At 48.6% G+C, this 26,147-nt stretch overlaps 1 protein-coding gene across 1 annotated transcript in view; it reads left to right on the top strand.

The window, feature by feature from the left end:
- PPM1H (protein phosphatase, Mg2+/Mn2+ dependent 1H) overlaps positions 1–26,147 on the top strand; it is a 293,567-nt gene that overhangs the window by 211,202 nt on the left and 56,218 nt on the right. Inside the window, exon 6 of the mRNA XM_061130918.1 lies at positions 2,687–2,805. Within this exon, the coding sequence (XP_060986901.1) occupies positions 2,687–2,805 (119 nt within the window). The remainder of the gene's footprint in view (positions 1–2,686; positions 2,806–26,147) is intronic.

Here is a 26,147-nt window from a genome sequence, read left to right on the forward strand (position 1 = left end):
CAAAGGTTTTTGTTGTTCAGTTACTAAGTTGTGTCCACTCTTTGCAACCCTATGGTTGTAGGGGTTGTAGCCTTCCAGGCTCCTCTGTCCTCCGCGATCTCTCAGAGTCTGATAGATCTGTGTATCTGTGACCCGATACACATAAGTTTCTATACGTGCACTCTCACAGACGCATGTTGTGTGACAGCCTGCTCTTTGTAAATGTACGTCTGCTCTTTCTGTGTAATTACATAATGTACGTCTGCTCTGTGTAACCACACACCCTCTCTAACCCTCTGCATGTGATCGCACAGAATCCTTTTGTCTGCTTTTGAACTACTTTAATCACTCGTGTTATTCAACGATTTCTTCTATTTGAAGAACATTGTTGTGGCCAAGCCGTGTGCAGATCTGTAATGTTTTTATTCACTAGATCCTCACATGTGCCTATTTGTGGTTCAGACTTGGCATGGAAACAGGCCTGTTGGTGCCTGTTTACTGTTTTTTGTTACTGTGTGTGCAGGTTAAAGGACCAACATATGGGTTAGGATGGAGGTTATGGGTTTGATGTTAAGCTCACACCCTAGAATCACCCGTTCCTGGCTGATAACCTTAGGGTAGGTGTCTTAACCCCTCTGAACCTTAGTTTCCTCATTTGTAAATTGAATCTGTGAGACCGGCTTCATAGAATTGCCAAGGTAATAACATAAAGTGTATCAAGTGCCTGACATGTAGCAACCCCTAGGTCAGTGTTACTCCAGCTTAGAAGGTAGGGATAGACAAAAACACCATGCTAATATAGTCCCAAAATTTTGAGAGATGACAGAGGGTATATGACAGATGGTGCTGTTCGCTGACTACTGATGCCTTTGGTCCTTAGTTTTTGTGGGCCGACCAAAATAAAGGAGGGGAATGAAATTGTATCTACTCTGTAGGTACAGCTGCCATCAAGGATGCGATTTCTGCAGTTGCCCAGAGTCTGCACTTGGCTTAATGCTCCACGGTCGTCATCTGGAAATTTTTAATTTTGAATCGTGGCTCCATATTTTCCCTTTGCAGTGGGCCCCACAGAGTAGGTCCTGCCCTAAGATTGTGAGGGGTATGAAATGAGAGCTCACAAAATACTACATAAGACTTGACAACCATTGGATGGATAAATTATTTTCTTTTTATAAACAGAGACCATCATGATCAGTGCACTTTAGATGTCATTTCATTATTCAAATAGTATGAGATAAATCTGCAATTAGTCTCAATGTGCAAGTAAAGAAACTGAGGCCCAAGCAGTTAAGTCACCCAGGAAAACCACTGAGCTTGTAAATGCAGAACTTGGATTCGAATCCAAAGCCCACCCCATTGACCTGTGCTATGAGCTTTAGCTCCCTTCTTCCTTTCTGTGAAACCCAGTGTTTTCGTGCCCTTGATACTCGCAGGCAGCACAAGTCTCATTCCCAGCAGAGGTTTCAAAGCTCCTCAGAGAAACTGCAGAATCTCCCCCTGACCTGGACCCTCTCGGGGATACAGCAGACAGGACAGCCCCTCTTCTCACCCTCAGTCCTGCCCCTCCTGTCCCCATGCCTGCATAGCATCCCTAGCTCAGAGTTCTGTTGGCTGGTCCAATCTGACCAGCCTGGGGACAGTTCAGCTGGCTTCCTCTGACTCCTAATACACTTGGCTTCTAATGGCTAGCATCCGACAGAGACCTCTGAACCACCATGAGAATCAGTGGGAGATAGGTTGGTGTCGGGTCCTGGGAAAGAGGCTGCGGGAGACGTCTGTTTCCAGCAGACCAAGGACACGGCCATCTGTCCTGTGGCAGGGAGCCCTGGTTCTCCTGCAGTGCCGGGCCGTGATCTGCTCTGCTCACTCTTTTCTCTGCCAGAGAAGGAGAGAGAACCATTCCAGCACACCACTAACAAGCAGGTATATGGCCTGGTACAGGGCAGACCCAGGGCGACTGCTTACGATGTGTCGACTCCAAGCAGGGACGTTCATACTTGAGCATTTCGTCTCTTGGATAACTGGATTTGAATTTGGAGTGTGACAATGAGACTGTTTGTTTTTTCACAGCGATCCCCTAAGTGGCTGTTTGCTTAAGACTTGTGTAGTGTGAACAGAGATTTGGGGGAGGGGAAGAAGCCATCTGCTCTGGAACAGTCTTCCAATTACATGATCAAATTACTGCAGAGCAAAATGGAGGGGATCCAAGAGAAAGTTCCTGTCTGGTGCATGCAGCCCCAGCCCTCTCTCTCAGGCCATTGTGTTGACATGGAGACCCACACGCAGCTTGCAGAGCCAAGGCCATGATAACTAGGACCATGCGCAGGAGGCAAGCAGAGAAAGCCAGGGAGGAGAGAGTCAGGGTGAGCTTTCCAGCCGTTCAGCCAAGTGAAGCCATCTTGAATTTGAATTAAAAAGTGAACCTTTTTCTTGCTTTAGAGATACATTTCTCTGATTACAATTAATTTATCATCTCACATGAAAAAGTCATGTCTTTTTATAAATTACATTCATGATTTTTATTTGTTGATATTGTATTCAGGGTTCTTAAATCTATTTATCTCCCTGAAAAATTTGAGAACCATTTTCTAATTTCATAAATGTGGCCTGTGTCAATTTGCAAAGCATCCTTGGGTCTTATTTTTTTCCTCTAAATATGTGTGGTTTTTTTTTTTTTTTTCCCTTCTTCTTCTCTTTTTGCTATTAGGCATTCATGCAGCCTCACTTGCTGGGAAATGAATTCACACATTTGGAGTTTCCAAGGAGAGTACAGAGGAAGGAACTTGGAAAGAAGATGCTCTACAGGGATTTTAATATGACAGGCTGGTAAGAACATGCCTCCCTCTGCCTGGGCGCTGCCACGGTGTCCGTGAAGGCAGCGTCGCCGCCACGAAAAGTCAGTTCTGCAGTTTGGATCAGGAGGTGCAGGCGGAGCCCTGGGCTGGTGGGGAAGGAAAAGGGTCTAATCCCGCTGCTGCTGCTCTCAGATCTGGGTGTTGGTTTGCTCCTCTGCTCTCCAAGGCCCTCCCTAAGGACACTCGACCCACCGAGCTGATGTAATCCCCCACTTCACACAGAGCAGGAATTTGGGGGCTTTTAAAACACATTAAACTTGGTTTTTTTTTAGGTCACAGTTACTTAAGGAGGTAACAGGGCTCAAAGGAATGAGCCAAAGCTCTATTTGGCCAGACCAGCTTGGATTTGAATCATAACTCTGACCTTTCTGAATAGGCCGAGTTGGATAAACTACTTAACCCCTATGAGTTCAGTTTCCCATGAATAAAATGAAAAGAATACTCTCTGAAGGGTGGGTGTAAGGACCAGCGGTAATGAGCTGTCATTATTTCACCACATTTCGCCACAAAAGAGCTCTTGACAAAGGGCATCATATTCTCCAAACACACCTACCTATATAAGGCACCCAAACCATTTCTGTGGGTCAGTAGTTAACATTGACTAAGACCTCATCTGTTTGTTCCAACTGAAAATAGATATGATGATGAAGTACGAAGACTTTATAAGGTTGGCGTAAGGACGAAGCGAGGGGAGAGTGGCTGGCACAAAGGAGCCGGTGGGGAGGAGTTTGCTCTAAGACCCCACGGTCCTGACCAGGGAGCCCCTCGCCAGTCTGGAGGACAGCAGAATGAGACGGTGGCCTCTTTCCTTGCCCCGTCCCCAGCACAGGGTACAAAGTAGATTCCATTATCTCTTCTTGTTGGACTAAAATAGCAGTAACAGATGGTCACAGCCCAAATTCCCATGGGGATGACTTTTAGGCTGAAAATCCACTCCAAGGGTACGCACTGTCTTAAAGGAATAGTCGAGCTACCCGGCCAGGATCAGAGGCTATCCTGAGACATGTCCAGTTGTCTTTTGTCATCCAAAGAGATCCTCACCAGTATCCACCCTTCTTCTAGAGCAGGGTAAGCAAATTGCAGCCTGAGAACCAAATTCCACCCCCCCACCACCTCTGCCTGTAAATAACTTTGAAAAGTACAGTCACATTCTTTTGTTTATGTTTGATCTGTCACTTCATGCGACAACAGAGCCTTTGAGTGGTTGCAGCAGGGCTTTAAAAATACTTACTCCTGCTCTAAAACATGATTGGATTTATCAGAAAGGGTTTACTATGTTTGCCGCTCTGAGCTCTGAAGTTTTGTTGCTCCAGACTGGGTTTTCTTGCAAATGCATTTTTATTCAATCAGCAGAATCAGCACTCCTTACAGAGAAGTTTCAGGTGAGGGTTCATGTAATTCAGAAAACCGTGGAGGCGTTTGGTCTGGTCTTTGTAGAATTTGGAAAGGTGGACTGAAGACCATTCCGGGTTAGGAACCCACGTGGTTATAAACACATAAACAGAAAGAGCAAAGCTAAGAGACAGCGAGGAAAATGGCCAAAATGGGGGAAGGGTGTGGCTGTAGGAAGTCAGGCTGAGATGGTACCGGGAGAGCATAACTGAGAATGTGGGAAGCCAGACAGAGAAATTGAGGTCTACGGTGAGACCCTGCTGGTTACACTTTTGTGTTGCTGAGGAGAATGAAATGATAAAAGCAATGCTTTAGGAAGGTTATTGTACGGTAAGAGAGGGAGAATGACCAGGAGAGAAAGCAGATTCAGATATCTAGAGAAAAACTATCATAGAAATTTGGATATGAGATCTCCAGGGCCAAATAGAGGGATGGAAGCAGAAAACAGAGAAGGCAAGGAAATAAACAAGAAACTAGATGGTTTTGGTCAAGGGATAAATGTCAGGGGTAAGTCATCAGTTCCTCTAATTATAGGGGTCTGTCAGCCCCCAGAGGGGCAGCTGGGTTCCTCATCCTGTGCCTGACATGTAGTCGACAGGCTGTGATTATTGGATGAAAGGTGTGATTGACAGAAGTTGATGGGGGTGGCGGACACACAGATGGTTGATGGAAAGGGTAGGAATGAGACGCCAGCACACAAGCCATGTTGAGCTTGAGGCAAGGCTGTTTGTATTTTCTTTCTATGCCAAAAAGGCAAATTAGATCTCAGCAGTCACAACAAACTTGGTAAACAAATGGCTAAGGATTACCCCTTTTTACAGTTTTTTTTAAACGTAGATAAGTTCAGGATTAGATTACATCCAGCTTTATACACACACAGTTATTCTCTTTTGCTCTCTATCTAACATGCAGGCATGCACACGCATTAGCAGGGTCTTAAGCAAGTGAACAGTCCATAAATGGGCTGTATTTAACTGTGCAGAACTCCACAAGGTACCAAATAACCAAGGAGCCAAGACTGAGAATGGCTTCGGTCAGATGTGATTTGCTCATTTGTTTCAGCAAAGTTCCCTGTGTGGCTGTAGGCTCACAACTTTGGCTACAAGCGGAGATTGATGTACATCTTTGTTTATTTCCTATCTGTTGTTACTTAGGATTTGAAAATGACACTTATGGAAAAGGAGAGATCTATCTTTGTTGGAAGAAGTTGGGAAGTTTGAAACCAATTTAGACTACTGCCTATGTAAACTCCTTCTGCCCACCTCCCAGCTTTAATGAGTTCTTTTAAAAAATGTTTTTCACCTCTAATGGAAAACCTCAAACCTAGCAGTTTTTTTTTCAGGACTTAAGAAACATGGACTCCCAGTTTCCTATTTTTCTGAGTTGTCTATTAGAAAGAGAAGGGCTGGCAAATGAATTAAACACAAAGAGACAAGGATCTGCAGCCTCTTTTTCCATGAAAGCCCCAAATTACTGCCAAGGTGCTGGGATTGGTTGAAGGTGGACTGGTGGGTGTTGGGAATGCATCATGCTCAAGGAGACAGGTATGTCCTCACCCCAACCCTCCTTTATGTTTCTTGGCTTCAGAATTAGTCTTGGCCTGTGAACTTGTAAACCTTTCTAACAAGTAAGGGTTCATCCATTGCCAAGCTGTTGAAACCTTGTAGCAAAGACTTAGTTGTGGAAATGTTTATCTGCCTGCTTGTCCCTACTGGTCATGGGGCTGGCTAACAGTGAGGGAGACAGCTAAGGGCCAGGCACCAACTGTGATGAGGCCTTTACACACTTCCTGTGAACTAGGTCCATTTTACAGATGAGGAAACTGAGGCACATGGGCCAAGTTGCTCAAAGTCATTCAACTGGTAAGGGGAGAAGCCAGTCTGTGAACCCAGGTGACCTCACTTCAGGGGTACACTGTTCAGTCTGGTGCTAAACTGTCAAATGCCAAAAGAGGAGTCCTCCTCCTCATTCCCATTTTGCAGCTGAGCAAAGTGAGGCTGAGAGGGATTAAGTGGTTTACACTTACTTAAGTGGCCACGAATGCAAAAATGTCAGAATAACCCAGGCTTCTGATTCTTAGCCTGGGGCTCTTTCTGATACAATGGATCAACTTTTCTTCAGAGTGAGATTAGACATGATTATTCAGTTTTGAGCTATGGTGGAAATTTAAGCAGGGGACCTCCATCTACCCGGATCAGTGTCTCCTTGCCAGCCCTTTAGAGGACAAGAGGATGAAATAAAACATTTCAGGAGCTGCCGAGGTAGTCATTTTTCCAGTTCTCAATCTGACCCAGTGGACTGTTGGCCAAATTAAACTGTGATGCTTCACACTCGTCACTAGAAGTCTGTGTGTGGTTTGGGGGTGGTGATGATGGGGACGATCCCCAAAGCACCAGATTTCCTTTACTTAGGAAAATTGACCGCTCTCATTAGAGGAGCATCCTGCCAGCTTTCCGTGGTGTGTCTGCAGCCGGGAGGAAGTGTGGGAGAGGATGTCAGCTCCGGGAAGCCTGCTCTCGTAATTAAGGATGAGTCTGTTGCCTTCGGATGGGGATTCTTTCTCTCCCACCCTCGTGCTTTCTCGGAGACCATGGAGCTTGGCAGGCCCAGACTGTATAGAGGACAAAAGGTTATTGTCACCCAGACCTTCCTGATGAGATCTGTCTCGTCCCTGGCTCCCCCACCTCCTTTCTGCTCAGATGGTTTGCACAGTGGTTTGATTTACGCAGGCTTCCCCCCCCCCCCGCCTCTTTTTTTAAAGTTATTTTATAAATCAAGTTTTGTTTCTTTTGTTTTTTTGCATGTGGTTTTTTTTTTTTTTTAACTGTGGTGGGTGGGTCTTTGTGTGCTGGCTTCTCGTTGTGCTGGCTTCTCTTCTGTGGAGCATGGGCTCCAGGACAAGCAGGCTTCAGTAGTTGCAGCTCCCGAGCTCTAGAGCGCAGACTCCGTTGTGGCACATAGGCATACTTACTCTGCGGCATGAGGGGGGATCTTCCCGGACCAGGGATCGAACCCATGTCTCCTGCATTGGCAGGCAGATCCTTTACCTCTGAGCCGCCAGGAAAGCCCCACAAAGGCGTTTTCTAACAGCACCCTGGATGCTGAGTCGGTCCCTGGTATGTCCCAGCTCTTAACCTTCCGTGCCAGATGTCCTTGGTCCTGGCGCCGGAACCTTGGCCTTGGACTTGGTACGAGCCGTGTCCCTCCTCCCCAGCCCTTTGTGTGAAGCTGCTCTCTGTCGCACGATGCTCACTAGCTGACATTGTGAGCCCAGCGTCCTGACCCACTCCCCTCTGAGCCGTCTCCGGCCGTAATTTGCTGGCAGGCATCTGTGTTCCCGAGCTAAAACAACCGTTTCTCACAGCTGGCTCTGTGGCCCCGAGTGCCCGCTCCTGTGGCGGCGGCGACTTGGCTTTCTCGTGTAGGATCTCTGTTCTTTGTGCTCTGGGTCTGGCCGCATGGGGTGACGAGCAAGGCTGGGCCCCCCCACACACACCCCAGCGCACACGGGAGGGGGCCAGCGCTTCACCCCTGGCTTTGGGCCAGACTCTCCAGCAGCTGTTCCCGGGCTGATGGGATTTGTTGAGAGCGAGGGCCAAAGAGGACAAGTCCATCGTGTGAATGCAAGATTGCTTCCAGATGGTTCTGGTTAACAGTAAAGTACACCAAAATTCTTTCTTTAAGCAAAGCCGTTTTAACGTTTATGATGGTCTGATTTCAGGGACCAGTAACATGAGACAGCATGGCTTGCTTAGGAAAGAGAGTGCTGCTTGGGTACCGGCCCTCGCTCTGCCGAGGTTCTGGGGCCCTGGGCAAATCCCGAGCCCGGGGTCGCTTGTTTATAAAACACTTCCTGTGCCCTTCTCTGCCAACCTCCAGAGGGGGTGGGCTTTGCGCTGCTTTTCCAAGCTTCTGAAAAAGACAGATTCCATTAGGAAAATTCCAGTGATGGTAACCTTTCACTTCTGTCTCTTGCAGCCCTTAACTCTTTTGTGATTCCAACTTGATGACGCATCAGGGTAATTGTTCCCTCCTCTATTTCCCTTGAAACTGAGAGCTGATAAATCAGAGGCTTTCCCCTTGGGAACAGAGTGGCGTCCACCACCATTTTCTTCTCTCAGCGTTCACTACCTTTTTGAAGGCAAAGGAAAACTTTTCTGTTCCATGTCCTCTCTGGCAGAGTGGCCACTCGCCGCCGGGAACCATTTCAATCTAAATTAGTTAAAATTAATTAAAAGTAAAAATTGGTTTCCCGCGTCACAGCAGCTGCATCTCAGTTGTTCAGTGGCCACATGTGGCTCATGGCCACTGAAGTGGACATGACAGATATAGAACATTTCCGTCATCACACAAAGTCTTAGCAGATGGCACTGCAGTCTGGGTAACGTAAGGGTTTAACTGGGGTGGAGGACGATGCCGGGAGCTGTCTGTGATTGAACAACCCTGTAGCAAGGAGTTAAAAAGACAGCTGAGCCAAGATGGGGAGAGCAGAATGTTGTGGCCATGTTCGGTGGCTTCTGACCCTGCTGCTGCTGGACTCCCAAGTCCAGAAGTGGGAGATGGGCTTCCCTCTAGTTTTCAGACCTTCGGGGGCAAAGCTCATTGTGTTTAGGGACGTCTGGCCTGCAGCAGTCCCTCACTGGCAAGCCTGCTGGCCAGTCTGAAGGAAGACCCATTCCATCTGCCCTGGTCAGTAACACACCTCCCTCCTCTGGCCCCCCCTCTCTGCCACCTCCTAGACTGTGCCAGCCGTTGGCACTTTTATTCATCTTGTTTTTTTCTCTCACTTCTTGGAGACTCTTTCAGACCCTGAGGATCAGGTTGAAAAGCAGCTTCACTTGCAGCCCTTTTCCTTCCTGGTTGAGGTTGACATTTATTCCTAGGGTGCAGCCTGGAGCCCAGCTCCGGGTTGAGCGCTGCAACCCCCCAGCATTGGGCTTCTTACCAACCATCCCAACGTCTTCTGGAGAGAAACTCACCGGAGGCAGCCCCCAGCGTGGTGTGGAGCTGCTGGGTCAAGTTTCACAAACAGTTTAGTTTCTTCCATCTTCTTCTTTATTGCTCTTTTCAATGCCCTCTGATGGTGCATTCAGGCAGGCTGACAGGGAAGGGGATAAGCAGATTGAGAAACGCCACAGAACGCTTTATGAAGCCAGCTCCAGAGCTGTACCCGCGTTTTAATATAAATTGATTTATTGAACCAAGCACAGAAGCCCTGTTACAGAAACCCCAGGCTGTGTCCTCCCGAGGACCACCTTAAAAAAGCAGCCCCAACTGACACTCCTCATTAGCTTTTCCACTGATCCCCAGCCAGTTTTTAAAGGGACAGTGTCCCTCCTTTGGGCTGAATTTATATGCTGTGGGTCTAATTAGCTCAGCATTATTAGTCCTGCTCAGAAAGCCTGCATTTTCTAGCAGCTTGACTTTTGAGTTTTCAAGAGTAATTGGAAAATTCAAACCCTGTCCTCCTCCTCTTCTTGATTTTAATCACCTTTAACCCAGTCTTTGGAAATTTACCTGCAGAAGTCCCTGACTTCCGTGGTTGAGGTGCATGCAGCCTCTCCTTGTTGCAAATCCTGACATTACTGTGGGGCCATAGACTTCACCAAGGAGGCTTTTTATACTCACCAGAGAAATAGCACATTTTAATTTTATAATCACTTCACAAGAAAGCAGGCCATTCCTGAGTTAAACCTGGGATTCATTTCCTCCCAGCCACTTGTATTTTCATAATTTAATGATTATGGGCCACCTTGGCTGCAGTCTGATGGTGGAAAGCAATCTGGAAATCAGAGTTAATGGAGAGAAGAGGGGTTTGGATGGCATCTCAGAGAATTTTAAACCCAAACCTCGGGAGATTGTAGTAGATTGGGGGTTGGCCGGGACAGGGGTTAGGTCCCTGAGACGTCCCCGTGTTCCCAGCTCGGTGGGACCCAGGCTGAAGGCAGAGCGGGTCAACCCCACGTCGGGAGGGGCCGCCCCCGCGTTCCCCAAGCTGCGATGATGAATGGATATTTTCGAGGTGCATGTTCTGCATTTTTTCAAGGTTTGCACCTCTGGCTGCAGGAGCAGCAGGGAGCAGAGCCAACCCTGCCGTGTGCAGCACATGTCCCGACAGTGATAAATGACCCCTCGCTCCTCCCCCCGCCCCCCCCCGCCGGCTCTGCCCGTGAGGCCAGCGGAGGCCGAGAGATCTTTACAAATGGTTGGGAACCGAGACAGGCCGGCGTGGTCAGCCCATGGGGAGGAGAAAGGAAAGAGATGCCCCGCCAGCCTGCCCCGCGGTGATCGTCCACTCACTCACTATACACTCACAGGCCTCTCTCTCTGCTTTACTGATAGGTATAAATGTCTTGTTCCTGAAGTCATCAAACCACTTCCAAGCGTTTTTTCCCCCATCAGACCCTGTGAACAGTCGCACACTCATCTGTATTCCTTTATTTACCCCCAAACATCGGGTCTCTCCCGCTTCTCCCCCAGTGAGTGCTGTTTGCAGGCACACACAGTACATGTGAGGGGGTGACTTAGCTCCAAGTCATCTGGGGGAGGTTTGAGGATGTCAAGTGCTTGCCCACATCCCTGTGAAAATAGGCAGTGTCCTACTAGCCAAGGAACCCCAGGGCACGCTTGTTTCTTTATTCGACAAACCTTTACTGTACATCTGCAGCATGTTAGACATTGAGTCGTAGTTAGGAACAAGGGATGTGGAGCCAGACCGCCTGGCTGGGATAGTGCCCAGGTGTGGCTGGGACAAATCACGCCGCCTCTCTCTTCCTCCGTTTCCACACATGTACAGGGGGCTAATGGCAGAACCTATCAATTGGGTGGTGTGACTTGGTCAGTGCATTGAGCGAAGCTGGCATTTAGTAAGTGCTGTGTGTGTCTGGTAATATGATCATTAGATGCGATGGAAGCTGGAAGGGTCAGCAAGATCTGATCCTTGCCCTGGATTATACGGCCTAATAATGTGTGTTGAGATGCTCGTTTCTCAATGGTAACGAGAGGCTAGAAGCTGCAAGGAAAAAAGAAGGTAGTTTAGAGAAGCAGGAGATTGAAGGGGTGCTGGCCACTTCCATGGGGGCAGGTCTGTCCCACAGCCACTGTGCCAGCTTGACTCTGAGAAGAGTTCAGGATGCTAGGAAGCCCCTCTGGCCCTGGAAGCTGCTGCGTAGTGATTGTTTTATGCATGGGGGTTTTTTGTGTTTTTTGTTTGTTTGCTTTAAATCCATCCACGGACTTTCCATCAGCCTCTGTGCTGACCTTCCTGAGACACCATTGCAGTTCTTCTGAGCCACAGCCCAGGAGCTGGGTCTCCAAGCCCCTCCCGGGCCAATGCATGTCCTCACGTAGGAAGGATCTTATCAGCTAAGACAGTGCTCATGTCATAGAGGTGGTCAGCTAGCCCAGGGGCCAGCTTCCTAGAAATTGATCGAACAATACCATTTTCCCTATAAATCTATTTTTAAAATCTCAAGAGTCAGACAGGTAGATCAGTTGGAATGTGTGGATGAATAGTTAAAACAGGACAAAATATAGGGCTTTTCAAAAGGGGTTTTGAAGAAAAAAGGCCCTGTGGCTATAGAAGAGGGACCAGTGGTTTGGGGGAACTGAGATTGGGATTGGGGAAGACTCAGTGGGGAAGGTCGTGTTTGAACCAAAGATCTGAAACAGGAGAGGTTTCAGAGGGTTGAGAGGAGGATACATTGAGCAGAGTGTGTAGCTCAAGTGGAAGCCCGGAGACGTGAAAGTCAGTTGTGTGTCCTGGGAATGTGGAAGCTGGAGGTCATATTCAAAATATTTTGACAGTCAGCATGGAGGACTAGGCTCCATCTGGGTCCTAGAAGCCCTCTTGCTGTGCCAGGCATTAATTCTCTCTTTACCACGTCATAGGGATTCCACGTCATAGGGATTCCAGGGGAGAATCCAGCAAATGGGGGTCGTTGTGGACTTGTTACAGTCATTATTTGCAAGCCAGCACCGGGGAACATCAGTGTTTTCAACCTCTGTGCACACTTACTGGTACACGTCAGCTAGATAATGTTCCCGATGGTGCATGCATGCTGAGTGGCTCAGTCATGTCCGACTCTTTGCGACCCTATGGACTGCAGCCCACGAGGCTTGTCGGCCCATGGGATTCTCCAGGCAAGGATACTAGAGTGGGTTGTCGTGCCCTCCTCCAGGGGATCTTCCCTACCCAAGGAATCAAACCAATGTCTCTTGGGTCTCCTGCATTGGCAAGCGGGTTCTTTACCAGTAGTGCCACCTGAAAAGCCTAATGTAAGTTAGGGAAGCTTTGAATGCCGTGCTAAGGATGGCAGTAACTATCACAATTTTATCTTTCCACTCTCTGGAGCTCTGCACATGTATAAAGTATGAGAATGACAGACGGTAGGACAGAAATATAGAGCTGACAGTATATTTAGGACACAGAGTTCAATCCTCAGCCTATTTATAAGATCCTGTTTTTTAATGAAATTCCAGAGAAGTGAGTACTGTAACACTCCAACACATTTCCAGGTACTTTACAACCCTGCCAAGGAAACATTGTCCTATGTCCAACCTACAGACCTTAAGTTATAAAACTTCACTCTTCCCAGAGGAGAAGTTTTTCTTATCCTTGCCACCCTCTCTCTGCCCACCAAGTTTCAGACTAGGAAATCAGTGTTGCTGGTTTCAAGCTGACAATCCCATAAAGGTGCTAATCCACCATGGCTTCAGAGTTGACTGGGGAGCTGGTTTAAACCCCTGCATTCTGGGATTACCCCAGGAATCCACATAAAAGAGTGAGAAGACCACCATTCCATGCCCTGAAAGACCTTGCTCCATCTTCATGTTCCTCTGACCTTCGGACAAATCAATCCAAGACTTATTTAGAGCAAGGACAAGGTCCTGTGTCTGTCCCTCACTGAAGAGCTGAACACATCTCTCTGTGAGAACCAGGCATGCTGGTAGCGCATCCACTTTTTATCCTTCACCTTGTTACTCTGGCAAAGGCAATGAGGCTCTGCCAGTTCTAGGTTCAGATTCCTCTGGGAATAAATCAGCCTTGTCTGTCATCCTGGGTCAATCAAATGCTATGCATCGTGCTCAGTAGCTTAAAGGACAAGGCACCAAAGCTTCATCTATGTGGAGTGATGAGTTGTAACCATTACTTACTCATTCAGTAAACTGGGTGTGGTGCTGGGCTTTGGGGAAGTAAAGAAGATTGAAGCAGTCCCTGACCCCAGGGTGCTTACAGTCAAGTGTAGAATAAATCATACCCAAACTGGCAGAGGAGAGTTTACCCACAGTGAAGCTTTTCACCTAGGGTGGTCAAAATATTCCAGAGTCTCTGAGGTCCTAGAATCTGGGATTTTTTTTTTTTTTTAACCTCTCAAAGTAAAGTCGCTCAGTCATGTCCAACTCTTTGCGACCCCATGGACTGTAGCCTACCAGGCTCCTCTGTCCATGGGATTTTCCGGGAAAGAGTACTGGAGTGGGTTGCCATTTCCTTCTCCAGGGAATCTTCCTGACCCAGGAATCGAACCCGGGTCTCCAGCATTGCAGACAGACACTTTACCGTCTGAGCCAGATTCTTATATATCCTTAAACATTGACCTTGGGCAACCCTAGACATTTGTACCGTGGATATATAAAAGTGTTAGTCACTCAGTCGTGTCTGATTCTTCGCGACTGCATAGGCTATAGCCCACCAGGCTCCTCTGTCCCCGGGATTCTCCAGACAAGAATACTGGAGTGGGTTACCATTCCCCTCTCCAGGGTATCTTCCTGAACCAGCGATCACGCCTGGGTCTCCTGCATTGCAGGCAGGCCCTTCACCACGTGCGCCGTCAGGGAAACCCCCGTGGATATGAGCAGCGGCTCACAGAAATGACTGACTGATCAGCGCTGGGCTCGCTGGGCGCACTGGGCTCTCCAGCAAGTTCTCCTGTGTGTCCTCCTGCTGCTGCTCGGCAGCCTCCTTGCCCAGCTGCATGGACCAAAGACTGTGCTTGGGAGGGGGCTGTGGTTGGACCTGCTGGGAAAGATAAGGACTGACGAAGCCAACAGTGGGTCAGAGTTGAGTGGAGCCTTTCTTTTTCCCTGTTGACACTTGTGCCCATAACCTGGACATGGTCCAGGCCCTGGGCGTGGTATGAATACGTGGGTGAGGTCTGCTACTGCTGCTAAGTCACTTCAGTCGTGTCTGACTCTGTGCAACCCCATCCCTGCGATTCTCCAGGCAAGAGCACTGGAGTGGGTTGCCATTTCCTTCTCCAGTGCATAAAAGTGAAAAGTGAAAGTGAAGTCGCTCAGTCGTGTCCGACTCTTCGCGACCCCATGGACTGCAGCCCACCAGGCTCCTCCATCCATGGGATTTTCCAGGCAAGAGTACTGGAGTGGAGTGCTATTGCCTTCTCTGGTGGGTAAGGTCAGGGTATCTCAATTACTGGGTTTTCACTCCTATTCTTCCTAAGTAAGTGGTCCTCCCTCCGCAAATCTGCCTACTCCTTCTGGGTGGCCTTGCCTCACTCTCGGAAAAACTGGGCATTTAAGTATAAAGATTTAAGGTCTTTCAATTCCAATCAGCAGAACAACTTGAGAGCCAGACCTCAGGTTACAGCTAATTCTGCAGTAACCTTGAATCTTTCCATTTTGTCAAGGGAAGAGCAGCCTGAGAAGGTGGTATGTTTAAACCTCCATGCACCTTCCATAAAAACCTGGAAAGGGATTGGACTTCAAAAAATGTTAAGATATACTCGGAGCATGACGATTAGCCATATTAAACATTCCTGTTGCACACCATGCCATTTAATGGTGTTTACCCGCATCCCCAGCACTGCAGGGGTGGGCAGAGAGCCGTGATGGAGAGCACAGTGCACTTTGCAGCCAATCTGGCTTAACCCGTGTGGTTTCCTAGTGGTGTGACCTCTGTTTTCTTACTTGTGTGATGGGTTTAAGGTTAATAGCTGTCGTACAAGCTTGTTCTAAGCATCATATGGGTTTTAAAAATATGAGTGCTGGGACTTCCTTGATGGTCCAGTGGTTAAGACTCCACGCTTCCACTGCAGAGACCATGGATTCGATCCCTGGCCAAGGAATTATGATCCTCCATTGTGCAGTGTGGCCAAAAGTAAATAAGTGCTTTAAAAAGTGCTCAGAGCGAAGTGGTGGTAGTTTAGTCACTAAGTCGTGTCCAATTCTTGTGATGTACGGACTGTAGCCCGCCAGGCTCCTCTGCCGTGGGATTCTCCAGGCAAGAATACTGGGGTGAGTTTCCATTTCCTTCTCCAGGGGATCTTCCTGACCCAGGGATCGAACCCAGGTCTCCTGCACTACAGGCAGATTCTTTACCAACTGAGCTATGAGCGAAGCCCAAAGTAGAGTGAAGTGAGTGTGCAATAAATGCTGGGTTTATTAGAATTCTGTAGGTGTTTGGGGTAAGGTGATGGCTAAAGCTTTAACAGTAGCTGCCTTTGAGGTCCATCATCTGAAGTAGTAGTGAAAGTATTAGTTGCTCAGTCATGTCTGACTCTTTGTGACCCTATAGACTATAGCTCTCCAGGCTCATCTGTCCGTGGGATTTTCCAGGCAAGAATACTGGAGTGGGTAACCATTCCCTTCTCCAGGAGATCTTCCCCACACAGGGATCGAACTCAGATCTCCTGCGTTGCAGGCAGATTCTTTACTGTCTGAGCCACTATTGGTTAATAAAAAGCAGCAGGGCTATTCTGATTTCAAGAGCCAAGAATGCTATGTTCCCCCACACACATCACTTCCCCCTAGTAACACGTACCCCCTGCCCCCCGAGTAATGCTAGCAGCCATAGCCCCAGGCCTGTGCTTCTTACTCGGGGACTCAAGCAATGTGAGAGTTAGCAGAGGATCCCAGAGAGTATAGTAACCCACAGGATCAGCACCTAATTCACCGGAACATTTGGGGGTGGGGAGAGATACTTTTGTGTTGAAGTGACTGTTGATTAGGTGTATGCTCTGCCAGTGTGGTGTTGCCGGTTCAAGGGCACTGGAATGAAAGTATTGCAAGGACATCACGTGGGCTAGAGGCCGAGTAAGTGCTTCTCCCGGGGACCAGGGTAGGACTGGCGCTCTGGTTTATAAATATCTACATGAAGCTTTATGAGGCATGACTGCAGACCAGCATGGAGGAACCGGCCTCTGCAGGAAAACCCTCTTTGTAGCCAACAATTTGCTGTTTTCTCCCCCACCATTCATGGATATGGGTCAATGTATGTACTGACTTGGTCTCACACAACTTAAAGGCCAATGTCAATGAAATTCATGTTTGTTTTAGAATGAGTGGTCCCTGAGGAAGCAGAATTCGTTCCATATTCATGTGCTTATAAAACGAGAATCTCTGATTCATACCTAGGGGAGATCTAAATGTTATTGATTAGAACACGAAGCTCTCCTAGCCAAGTGCTAATGCACACCAAGTGGATACCAAGTCAGAGATAAGTTCCAAATCTGAAATTTCCTTAAAAGTCATCTAGAATGTTTTATCCTGAAATAGGATTGGTTCTGTTTTGCGTGTGTACATGATTGACTATATTTTCAAAAGGCTGATTCAAAGCATGTTTTTCCACATGAATCCTTTTCCACCACTCACTTTGGGCCCAGGAGTCAAGAGATGATCCTTATTTGATTTAACTCCATATGCCAGCACCTGTGCAAGTGGCTGGTACCTAGCAAATGCTCAGTAAATATTCACGAATGAATCAGGTAGAATCCATTGCTCTCCTATGGTCCAAACCTGATCTCCTGGTGTTGCGCTACTAGGAGCCACCATCCAAATTCTATCCACATTTCTAGCTGTGAGTGGGGACCCTTTTGGGGGGTTGTGAAATCAATTTGAGTATGGAGATGAGCATTTTAAATTAAGTAGCATACGGAGAAAAGAAAATATCAAAATGGATATCACATGGCAAAGGTAAATATTGTTTTTCTGAGGTGTGTTTTGAGCATGAGTGTGTACATGCTCAGTAGCATCTGACTCTAGGCAACCCTGTGGACTATAGCCCCCCAGGCTCCTCTGTCCATGAAATTTTCCAGGCAAGAATACTGGAGTGGGATGCCACGCCCTTCTCCAGAGGTCTTCCCAATCCAGGGATCAAACTTGTGTCTCTGGCATCTCCTGCATAGGCAGGCAGATTCTTCACCACTAGGGCCACCTGGGAAGCCCATTTGGGTGTACACTGGGTTAATAAGATCGATAGGGGTCTTTTAAGTCATAAAGTGTGAAACCTCTGCTCTAACCTAATGTATACTCCTAGGGAACATGGACCAGTGATACGAAAGCAAGCTCTGTCACCTCTTGCCATCACCCATAGGACTGACGGTAGGAAGAGGAATGCTTTAGGCCAAGAGAGGCATGGTTACCACCTGCAGAACTCTAGGTGGGGTCTGGTTCAGGCGTGCTGCTGGGAGGAAGAGGAGAGACAGGCATTTCCCGAGGGCTGTGGGTTGCTGGGTGGCGGTTCCTACTCATGGATGCGAGGGTGGGGGTTCCTCAGAGGCAACTGCAGTGTCAGGAAGAGAGCTTGCACCCCGTTACAGGAAGAGTTCTCCTGCAGAGAGGGCCGGAAGCTTCCCCCTTTCATTCATTTCTCTCATCACTGCCAGCCATACCCAAGCTGGGCTGCACGCATGTGCCAGCTCTCTGCAATTATATCACCAAACACTAATCACACTCTTAAATCCGAGCATGCTGTTTGCTCCCGGTTCCAGACTGCTGCACGGTATCAGCACCAGCACATCAACTTGCGTACGGCTTAGGGCCTGCCGGCTTCAGCTAATTTAAACGACAGCCCAGAGGCCAAAAGGAGAAAATAAAGGAGCATTTGTTGGTGGAGCCTTGGCCTCACAGGGGGACTTTCCCAGGAAATCATGTAATCAAGATACCCATTGACAACAACTCCTAGCACAGAAATCCAGGGACTCAAGGCATCAACATATGACCGCATCCCTCAAAACTCAGATTTTACAAATAAGGAAAGACTGCTTATACCGTGGTGAGCCTGTGGCAGAGAGGTTGGTTCTACCTAGAAACATTAAAAAGGATACTCCTAACCGCCAGCCTACCTGCTCGTAGAGGATGATTCTCAGCCTCTTGCAACTCACCCTGGGGCCCCACGTGCGACCTCTCAGCCTTATTGCGTGGCTCTGCCTTGATCCTGACCTCACTACGTTTGGCTCACGTTCATCCTCCCCGACAGGGCAGGGACATTTTTCCCTGCATATTAAGATATCATCCAAAACACATGTAAGAAATTGAGGGGGACTTTCTTTTTTTCTTTTTAACTGGAGGATAATTGCTTTATGATGTTGTGTTAGTTTCTGCTGTGCAACGACGTGGATCCGCTGAGAGTATACATGCATCCCCTCCCTCTTGAGCCTCCCACCCCACCCCCGTCCTGCCCCGGTAGACCATCACAGAGCCCTGAGCTGAGCGCCCCGTGCTGGGAGAAGCTTCCCACTAGCTCTCTGTGTTACGCATGGTCGTGAATATATGTCAGTGCTGCTCTCTCAACTCATCCCACCGTGTCCTCCTCACCCAGTGTCCACAAGGCTGTTGTCTACCCCTGTGCCTGTGTTCCTGCCCTGCAAATGGGTTCGCCTGCACCGTTTTTCTGGATTCCATACAGATGTGTCAATATACAGTATTTCTTTCTCTCTTTCTGGCCGTGGGAAATTTCTTTACTGTGAATCTTTGAAACCGGTGAAAGGGGCCTCTTAAAAGTAGACATTAAAAAAAAAAAAACAGATAAAAGAGCTGGACATGAGAAAGTAGCAACATCTTGTATTGCCTTAAAGGAAATTCAGGGAGCCAGGAGGGAGAGTGGGTCCCCTGCCACAGGGCCACCTCCGGGAGCAAGATGCGGCTCACTGAGCCCTGCGGTTCGGCTTGGGGCTCAACTCCTTTGGAAACACAGATGGCTGGTAGGAAAAATGAAGCATGAGGTGATTGCCAATCCCGCTGCGCTTTTTCCAGGAAGGTCTGGGGAGGATGGGTGGGGAGAGAGGCGAGTCGGGGGAGAGCCTTTGCAGATTCTGTGAATTGCTTCACTGGGGTTCTGCCAAGCTCTTAAAAGCCACGAGGAGCAGTTGGGCTCCAGGCCCTGTATCTGTTCCTGACCAGCCAGGCCTGGGTGATGCTTCATCCTGGGCCTCCTGGGATTCAAGCTTCTGTGGAGGTTTGGGTGTGGGAAGACAGAAATGGGGACCAGGGCCTGAGACCCTCTGTCTACTACCATCCTCCACCCAGACTTGTTCAGCCCCTCTGAGATGTGGGTTTGCCTGCCTAGGACTTGGTTCCTGCTCTGGGCAAAATGAGAGTTCCTGGGGCTCTTAACTCTTACCTTGAAGAGTGCTAAGCTTCTGGCTGAGGGGGGGGATGTTCTCCATTTATGATTATTTCAGACCAACCTGAAGCACGCTCTTTAGATTAGCTCTGAGATACCCTTCTGAGTCTGCGTTTTCACTGTATGGTGAAACCATGGGACCTTTCTGGATAAAGTCGCAGAGGTGCTGTCCCTCCTGCTTTGGTATCTTAATGCGTGGTAAGTCACTTTAGTCGTGTCTGACTCCTTGTGACCCCATGGACTGTAGCCCTCCAGGCTCCTCTGTCCGTGGGATTCTCCAGGCAAGAATACTGGGGTGGGTTGCCATGCCCTTCTCCAGGGGATCTTCCTGACCCAGGGATCGAACCTGTATCTACTGTGTCTGCTGCATTGGCTGGCGGGTTCTTCAGCACTAGTGCCCCCTGGCCCCCTTGGGATTGTTAGCAGCAGTAGAAAAAGTGTGAACTGGGGTGTCTTGGGGGCCTCAGCTGGAAGCAGGTTTCCTGTGGGGATGTGCTCTCTTCCTGCCTGTGGGAACCAGTTCTCTGTGCTCTGTGAGGGAGCTCCTATGACCATAATAGCTACAACTTAGAGTTAGATAGCACCTTATCCTTCTTCACAAAGGACTTTCCCGGACATATTTGCATTATTTATTTGTTTTTTATCAGAATATAATTGCTTTACGATGTTGTATTGATTTCTGGTGTAAACACAGTGAGTCGGGTGTATGTAAACATATAAGCCTCCCTCTGGAGCCTCCCTCCTTCGCCGCCCCCCCCCCCCATCCCGTCCGTCTGCAGCATTGCAGAGCCCCGGGCTGAGCCCCCTGGTCACACGGCAGCCTCCCACTAGCTGTCTGTGTTAGTGTATCCATGTCAGTGCTCACGCTCAGGCGCTCAGCCGTGTCCAACTCTTTGCCATCCCGTGGGATTTTCCCGGCAAGACTATGCAGGTGGGCTGCCATTTCCTCCTCCAGCGGATCTTCCTGACACAGGGATGGAACCCACGTCTCCTGCATTGGCAGGCGGATTCTTTACCACTGAGCCCCCGGGGAAGCCCATATATGTCAATGCTGTTCATTTCAATTCGCCCTGCCGTCCCCTTCAGGCATATTTGCATGTAATCCTTGCAAACGTCCCTGAAGAGAGGCAGCCCAGGAAGCACAGGCAGTGGGATTGCGGGACTTGCCCTCGTTCACACTGCAAGTCCACGTGAGGACGCGGTGGTGACTCCAGAGCCTCTGACTCGGCGCCCACAGCCGGCTCTGCCAAGCGAAGGGAATCCAGGAAGAGAGCGTCCCGGGGGAGGAGAGGCATCCAAGGCCGGGTCCAGAGGTCAGCGAGTGGAAGAATGTGACTCACTGATGTGTCACCGGAGCCGCGGCGCGCATGGCGGAGATGAGGCCATCCCCGAAGGAAGAGGATCCGTCCCAGCCCTCAGAAAGGGTCACATTCTTCTTCAGGGACTTTGAAGTCCCATGAAGGAAATGAAGACTTAGGGCAACAAGTGGTTTTTCTCTCCCTCTTTCTAGTTAAAAGTCATGACTTAAGAGAGAAGGGAGATCGTGGGAAGTCATGTGTGTGGGTGGGGCCAAAGCGTGAACTTCAGGTCCCTGGCCTGTGGGTTACGAAGTCAGAGTGGGGGGGCTCAGGCTGGGAGTGGAGGAATCCAGCAAAGATAAGCAAGAACTTTCCTCAGTGAGGGACTTGCCTTCACCAGTAGATTTAGCCGGAGTGAATAAGGAAGAAGAAAAATTGTCCAGGGAACACCACATACCCTGGAGAAGCACTGTAACAAATGCTTCTGCTCTGGAGGTGGCGCCTAGGAATTATCAGGAGAAAGTGACAAGCAAGAGGGTCATAAATGCCGTTTTAAAAATAACTTTCTGACTGTCTACTGATATATATTGGTGATAAAAGGGAACATGGTTCGATCCCTGCTCCAGAAAGATCCCACATGCCACAGGGCAACTAAGCCCATGGGCTGCAACTGCTGAGCCCCCATGCTGCAGGGCCCGTGTCCTGCAACAAGAGAAGCCGCCGTCATGAGAAACCCGTGCGCCGCAGCTAGAGAGCGGCCCCCACTTGCCACAGCTAGAGAGAGCCCACGCACAGCAGCAGAGAGCCAGCGCAGCCAAAAAAAAAAAAAAAAAAATTAAAAGTTAAAATAAAAAGGGAACCTAAAATTTTAATGTAATGGAGTAAACGAAAATCCACGGCATCACTGATAGAACGCAACCCTGAAGTTCAGCCCCAGAAGAGCTTACTGTTCAGGAAAGTTAAATGGGGAAGCCGAGTCTATAGCTGATCTTTGGAGGGAAGCGCGTGTGCTGAGCAGGGACGGCAGCCTTCATTCATGTGTTCACCCGTGTCGCTGCTATCTCCTTTACATCCACAACTGTGCCTTCACGGTTGTCGAGATGAGGATGTAACTATGAATAAAGCAAAGTCCCTGGCGTCATGAAGCTCACATTCCAGAGGGGGAGGCAGAATATAGACAAATTAACAAATAAGGGAGTTTGAGATTGTGCCGTGTAAGCGCCAGGAAGCGGTCCACCAGGGACGGTGGGGGGTGGGGGCTGAGGTGGGGGATGGGTGTGGGGTGTGGACATCACACTTACAGATGAGTGCGCGGACAAGGCACTCTGAGGGCTGCACGGGAGCTGGCTCTGAGAGCATCTGGAGGAAGAATAGCCCAGGAAGGGGAAAGGAGGAAGCCCTTTGCTATTAAAGAAACAGCAAGTGAGCTAGCGTTCCAAGCACATGGCAGAGTATAGAAGATGTCAGAGCAGTGTCAGAGATCAGACCACCGAGGGCCTGCCTCATCGCCAAGTTATGTTTTAAAATAATAGAAAGCCACGGGAGAGTTTTAAGCTGAGGCATAATGACTGTGGATAAAAAGAGAAATGGTTGTGGAAGACTGGCTTATAGGCCTCTTAGCCAGCCTGAAAATACAAGCAGAGGTTTTTCTGCTAAAAATTACAGGACGGGTATAGAGACACGAGATGTTCATGCAGGAGGAGTCCTAGAATTGCTACTCATCAGAAGGGTGAGAAGGCATGAATGTGGCTGCCCCGGGGAATCCTTCGAGTTCAGATGTTCAGAGACTGTGATCTCTGGAGTTCCCGTGTTCAGAGCATGTTTCTAAAATGCTGACTTCAAGGGGCAGGACACAGCCAGGCAAGACCAGAGCAGCAGAGGATGTGCATGGGGGTGAGCATGGGCTGGAGCCAGCACCAGTGAGACCCAGAAAGCCATGGGAAACAAGACTGGCTGCTCTTTCTTTGTGAATACAGAAAGAACAAGAAAACATATAAGGACAGAGGAAAGCCACTGCCAGGATTAAGTAGTATTCATCGATTTGCTCACCTCATCAAACATCTGTTGGGCTCTCATGATACGCTGAGAAGTCTTTTAGGTACCAGAAACAAAAATCTCCATCCTCATAGAACTTAAGTGGGGGAGGGAAGTGCACAGGGGAGCAGCAGGAAAAATAAGAAAGAAGCAAAATACTTAAAATGTTAGGAGGCAGGGGATCCCTGGAGAAAAAGAAAGAGGAGAGGAATGGGAAGTTTGGGGGTGGGGAGTGATTTTTAAAGAAGGTCGTTTCATTACTTGGCTTTTATTTCAAGTTTGATGGGAAAGCCATCAGAGGGTTTGAGTAGGGTAATGACGTTATCTGACATTTCAAAATAATTACTCTGGTTGCTCTGAGAATAGAGGTAAAGGACAAAACTGAACAGTTTTCAACACCTTCACCGCCATCCCTGCTGCCATGGCACCATCCTGTCTTGCCTGGATTATTGCAGGGAGATCCAACAAGGCAACTTAAGTGCTGCAGGAAGAAGATGCTATGACGGGAATAAACAAAGGACTCAACTCCGGCTGTGTTTCCTTCTTAGTAGAGGATCAGAGGGGCTTCCCAGATGGCGCTAGTGGTCAGGAACCCGCTTGTCAGTGTGAGGAGATGTAAGAGATGTGGGTTGGATCCCTGGATTGGGAAGATCCCTTGGAGGAGGGCATGGCAGTGCACTCCAGTGTTCTTGCCTGGAGAATCCCGTGGACAGAGGAGCCTGGTGGGCTGCAGAAGATCAAGGTGAGGAAGTCTAGACTGTTAGCAAGAAAGAGATTTTAAACATTTGCCAAAAGTAGAAGCTGGATTCAGAAACAAGTGTCGTCAGAAGGGCGGGACCGAGGGGGCTGAGGGGCGCCCGGCTGGAGAGTGGCAGCAAGGAGGTTTCAGCGGAGGTGACTTAGGGTGCAGACATCAGGGGAGAGGATGCTCTTGGCGTGGTCCAGGTGCTCCTGAGGAGTAGTGAACGTCAACAGAAAGTAGGTGCAAGTTGTAAAGTCAGGACTCCAGATGTACCAACGAAACAGGTACAGTTGCTGAGAATAACAGCAGGGGAAGGTAAGCTTTGTGTGAACCTGAACTGCAGTCCTTGGGAAAGCGGAAGGAGGGAAGTGTGTGTTAGCAGGAGGGGTGGGGAGAGAACCTGGAAGGGCTGGGTTGGAGAGAGAGCAGTCAGTGCCTCTCTCTAGCCTTGACAATAAGCCCAGTTTGAAGGGTTGGTATCTAGTGGAGGTGGTATGATCTGGGGAACAACCTGGACTTACTAGTAAGTCAACTCAATTAGCAGTTTTCAGCCTTTTGATGGCTTTTCCTGGATGGCCGATCATGGCAATAGTGTACATGGATGTATTTTGACTTTGTAAGAAATTTGATGGTTTCTTCTCTTAGTCTTTGGACAAGATGGAGAAGCCCTGTGTGGACAGTAGTTCAGCTGTTTCATAGGCGGCCTGAGAGCTGTACCCAGAGTCCAAATTCATGAGGACATTGTCTCAGTGGGTCAGTGTTTTCAGCCTCCCCCTGCCATACCACCCACTAATTTTTTAAAACCACTTTTAAAAAATATTTATTTATTTATTTGGCCGCACTGGGTCTCAGTTGTGGCGCGTGGGATCTTCCATCTTTGTTGCAGCATGGGAATTTTTGTTGTTGTTGTTGTTGTGAGGTCTAGTTTCCTGACCAGGGATCGAACCCGAGCCCCCTGCACTGGGAACGTGGAGTCTTAGCCACTGGATCACAAGGGAAGCCCCACCACCCACTCACTTAAACATGAATATTCTCATCATCTGCCCTCTACTGTTGAGTCTGTCTTCTGTGTGTTTCCACCAGCCAAGAACATGATTTTTCAGATTGTACTTACTTTCATACACTTGCCTTCAAGAAATGTCGATACCCTTTTTGTCTGGTTAGCTTGACCTGGAGGAAGGTCTCTAAATGGCTTGATCCTGCTTAGCTTTTTTTTTTTTTCCCCAGTGACCCGGATGAAGATGGCAGAGCTGGTTATCAACTTTAATGTGATATAGCATAGAAGGGGGCTTCCCAGGTGGTGCTAGTGGTAAAGAACCCGCCTGCCAATACACGTTAGACATAAGACATGCAGGTTCGATCCCTGGGTCAGGAAGATCCCCTGGAGAAGGGCATGGCAACCCACCCCAGTATTTTTGCCTGGAGAATCCCACGGACAGAAGAGCCTGGTGGGCTACAGTTTACCGGATTGCACAGAGTTGGACACAGCTGAGGCAACTTCACACAGCATGGCAGCGTAGAAAGAGAGCTGATTTTGGGGGATGAAAGGATATGTGTTCAGACATCTCTCAGTGGGTTGGAACAGTGGACTGAAATTAGCATGATAAAACTAATAAGGGCAAAGGAGTTTTCCGTTCCGAGTAAAATATTCTTTGTAGAAGTATAAACTAAAGGAAGACAATGAGTCAGAAAAATCTTGGGTCTTTTTTCTTGTGGACTAACTGGGGTTGGGTTTTGTTTGTTTTTACTCAGAGGTTCAATACATGACCCTAAGCCACACAGGCATGTGTTCACAGACACATAACACCAATGTAAGCCACAGCAATGTAAAAAAGGGCAAGGTCTAGGGGCGTCTCTGGTGGTCCAGTGGTTAAGACTCAGTGTTTCCCCTGGACCGCTGTGGGGCACTGGTTCGATCCCTGGTCGGGGAACTAAGATCCTGCATACTGAGTGACGTGGCCAAAAAAAACGAGAGCATGGTCTAAATCAAAGAAGTGATCGTTTCATTCCTTTGTGGGCTATATCTCAAGTGTTTTCAGTTCTGAGTGCCGTGTTTTTAGGACGATGACAGGAAGAGGACAAACCGAAATGCTCCTAGCGGGCCGCTCCTCCAGTATACAGGGCTCAGTCTTGGCAACCCCATGAGCTGTAGCCCACCAGGCTCCTTTGCCCATCAGGTTTTTTCAGGCAAGAATACTGGAGTGGGTTGTCATTTCCTCCTCCAAGGGATCTTCCAGACCCAGGGATTGAACCCATGTCTCTTGCGTCTCCTGCATCGGTAGGTGGATTCTTTACCACTGCACCACCCGGGAAGCCCTTGAATCAGTGCTCAGTTAATAAATGTTGGTTGAATGGATGGTGACTTGAGTGGTCACCAATGGTGCCTTAGGTCCTGGGAAGGACAGTTGATGATACCAGGAAAAAGGAAACTTTGAGATAGCTCTCTTCAAATATTTGCAGACCTCTTAAGTAGAAGAGAGGTTATAGAT

Source organism: Dama dama, chromosome 3 (genome assembly GCF_033118175.1).
Source record: "Dama dama isolate Ldn47 chromosome 3, ASM3311817v1, whole genome shotgun sequence".
NCBI lineage: Eukaryota > Metazoa > Chordata > Mammalia > Artiodactyla > Cervidae > Dama > Dama dama.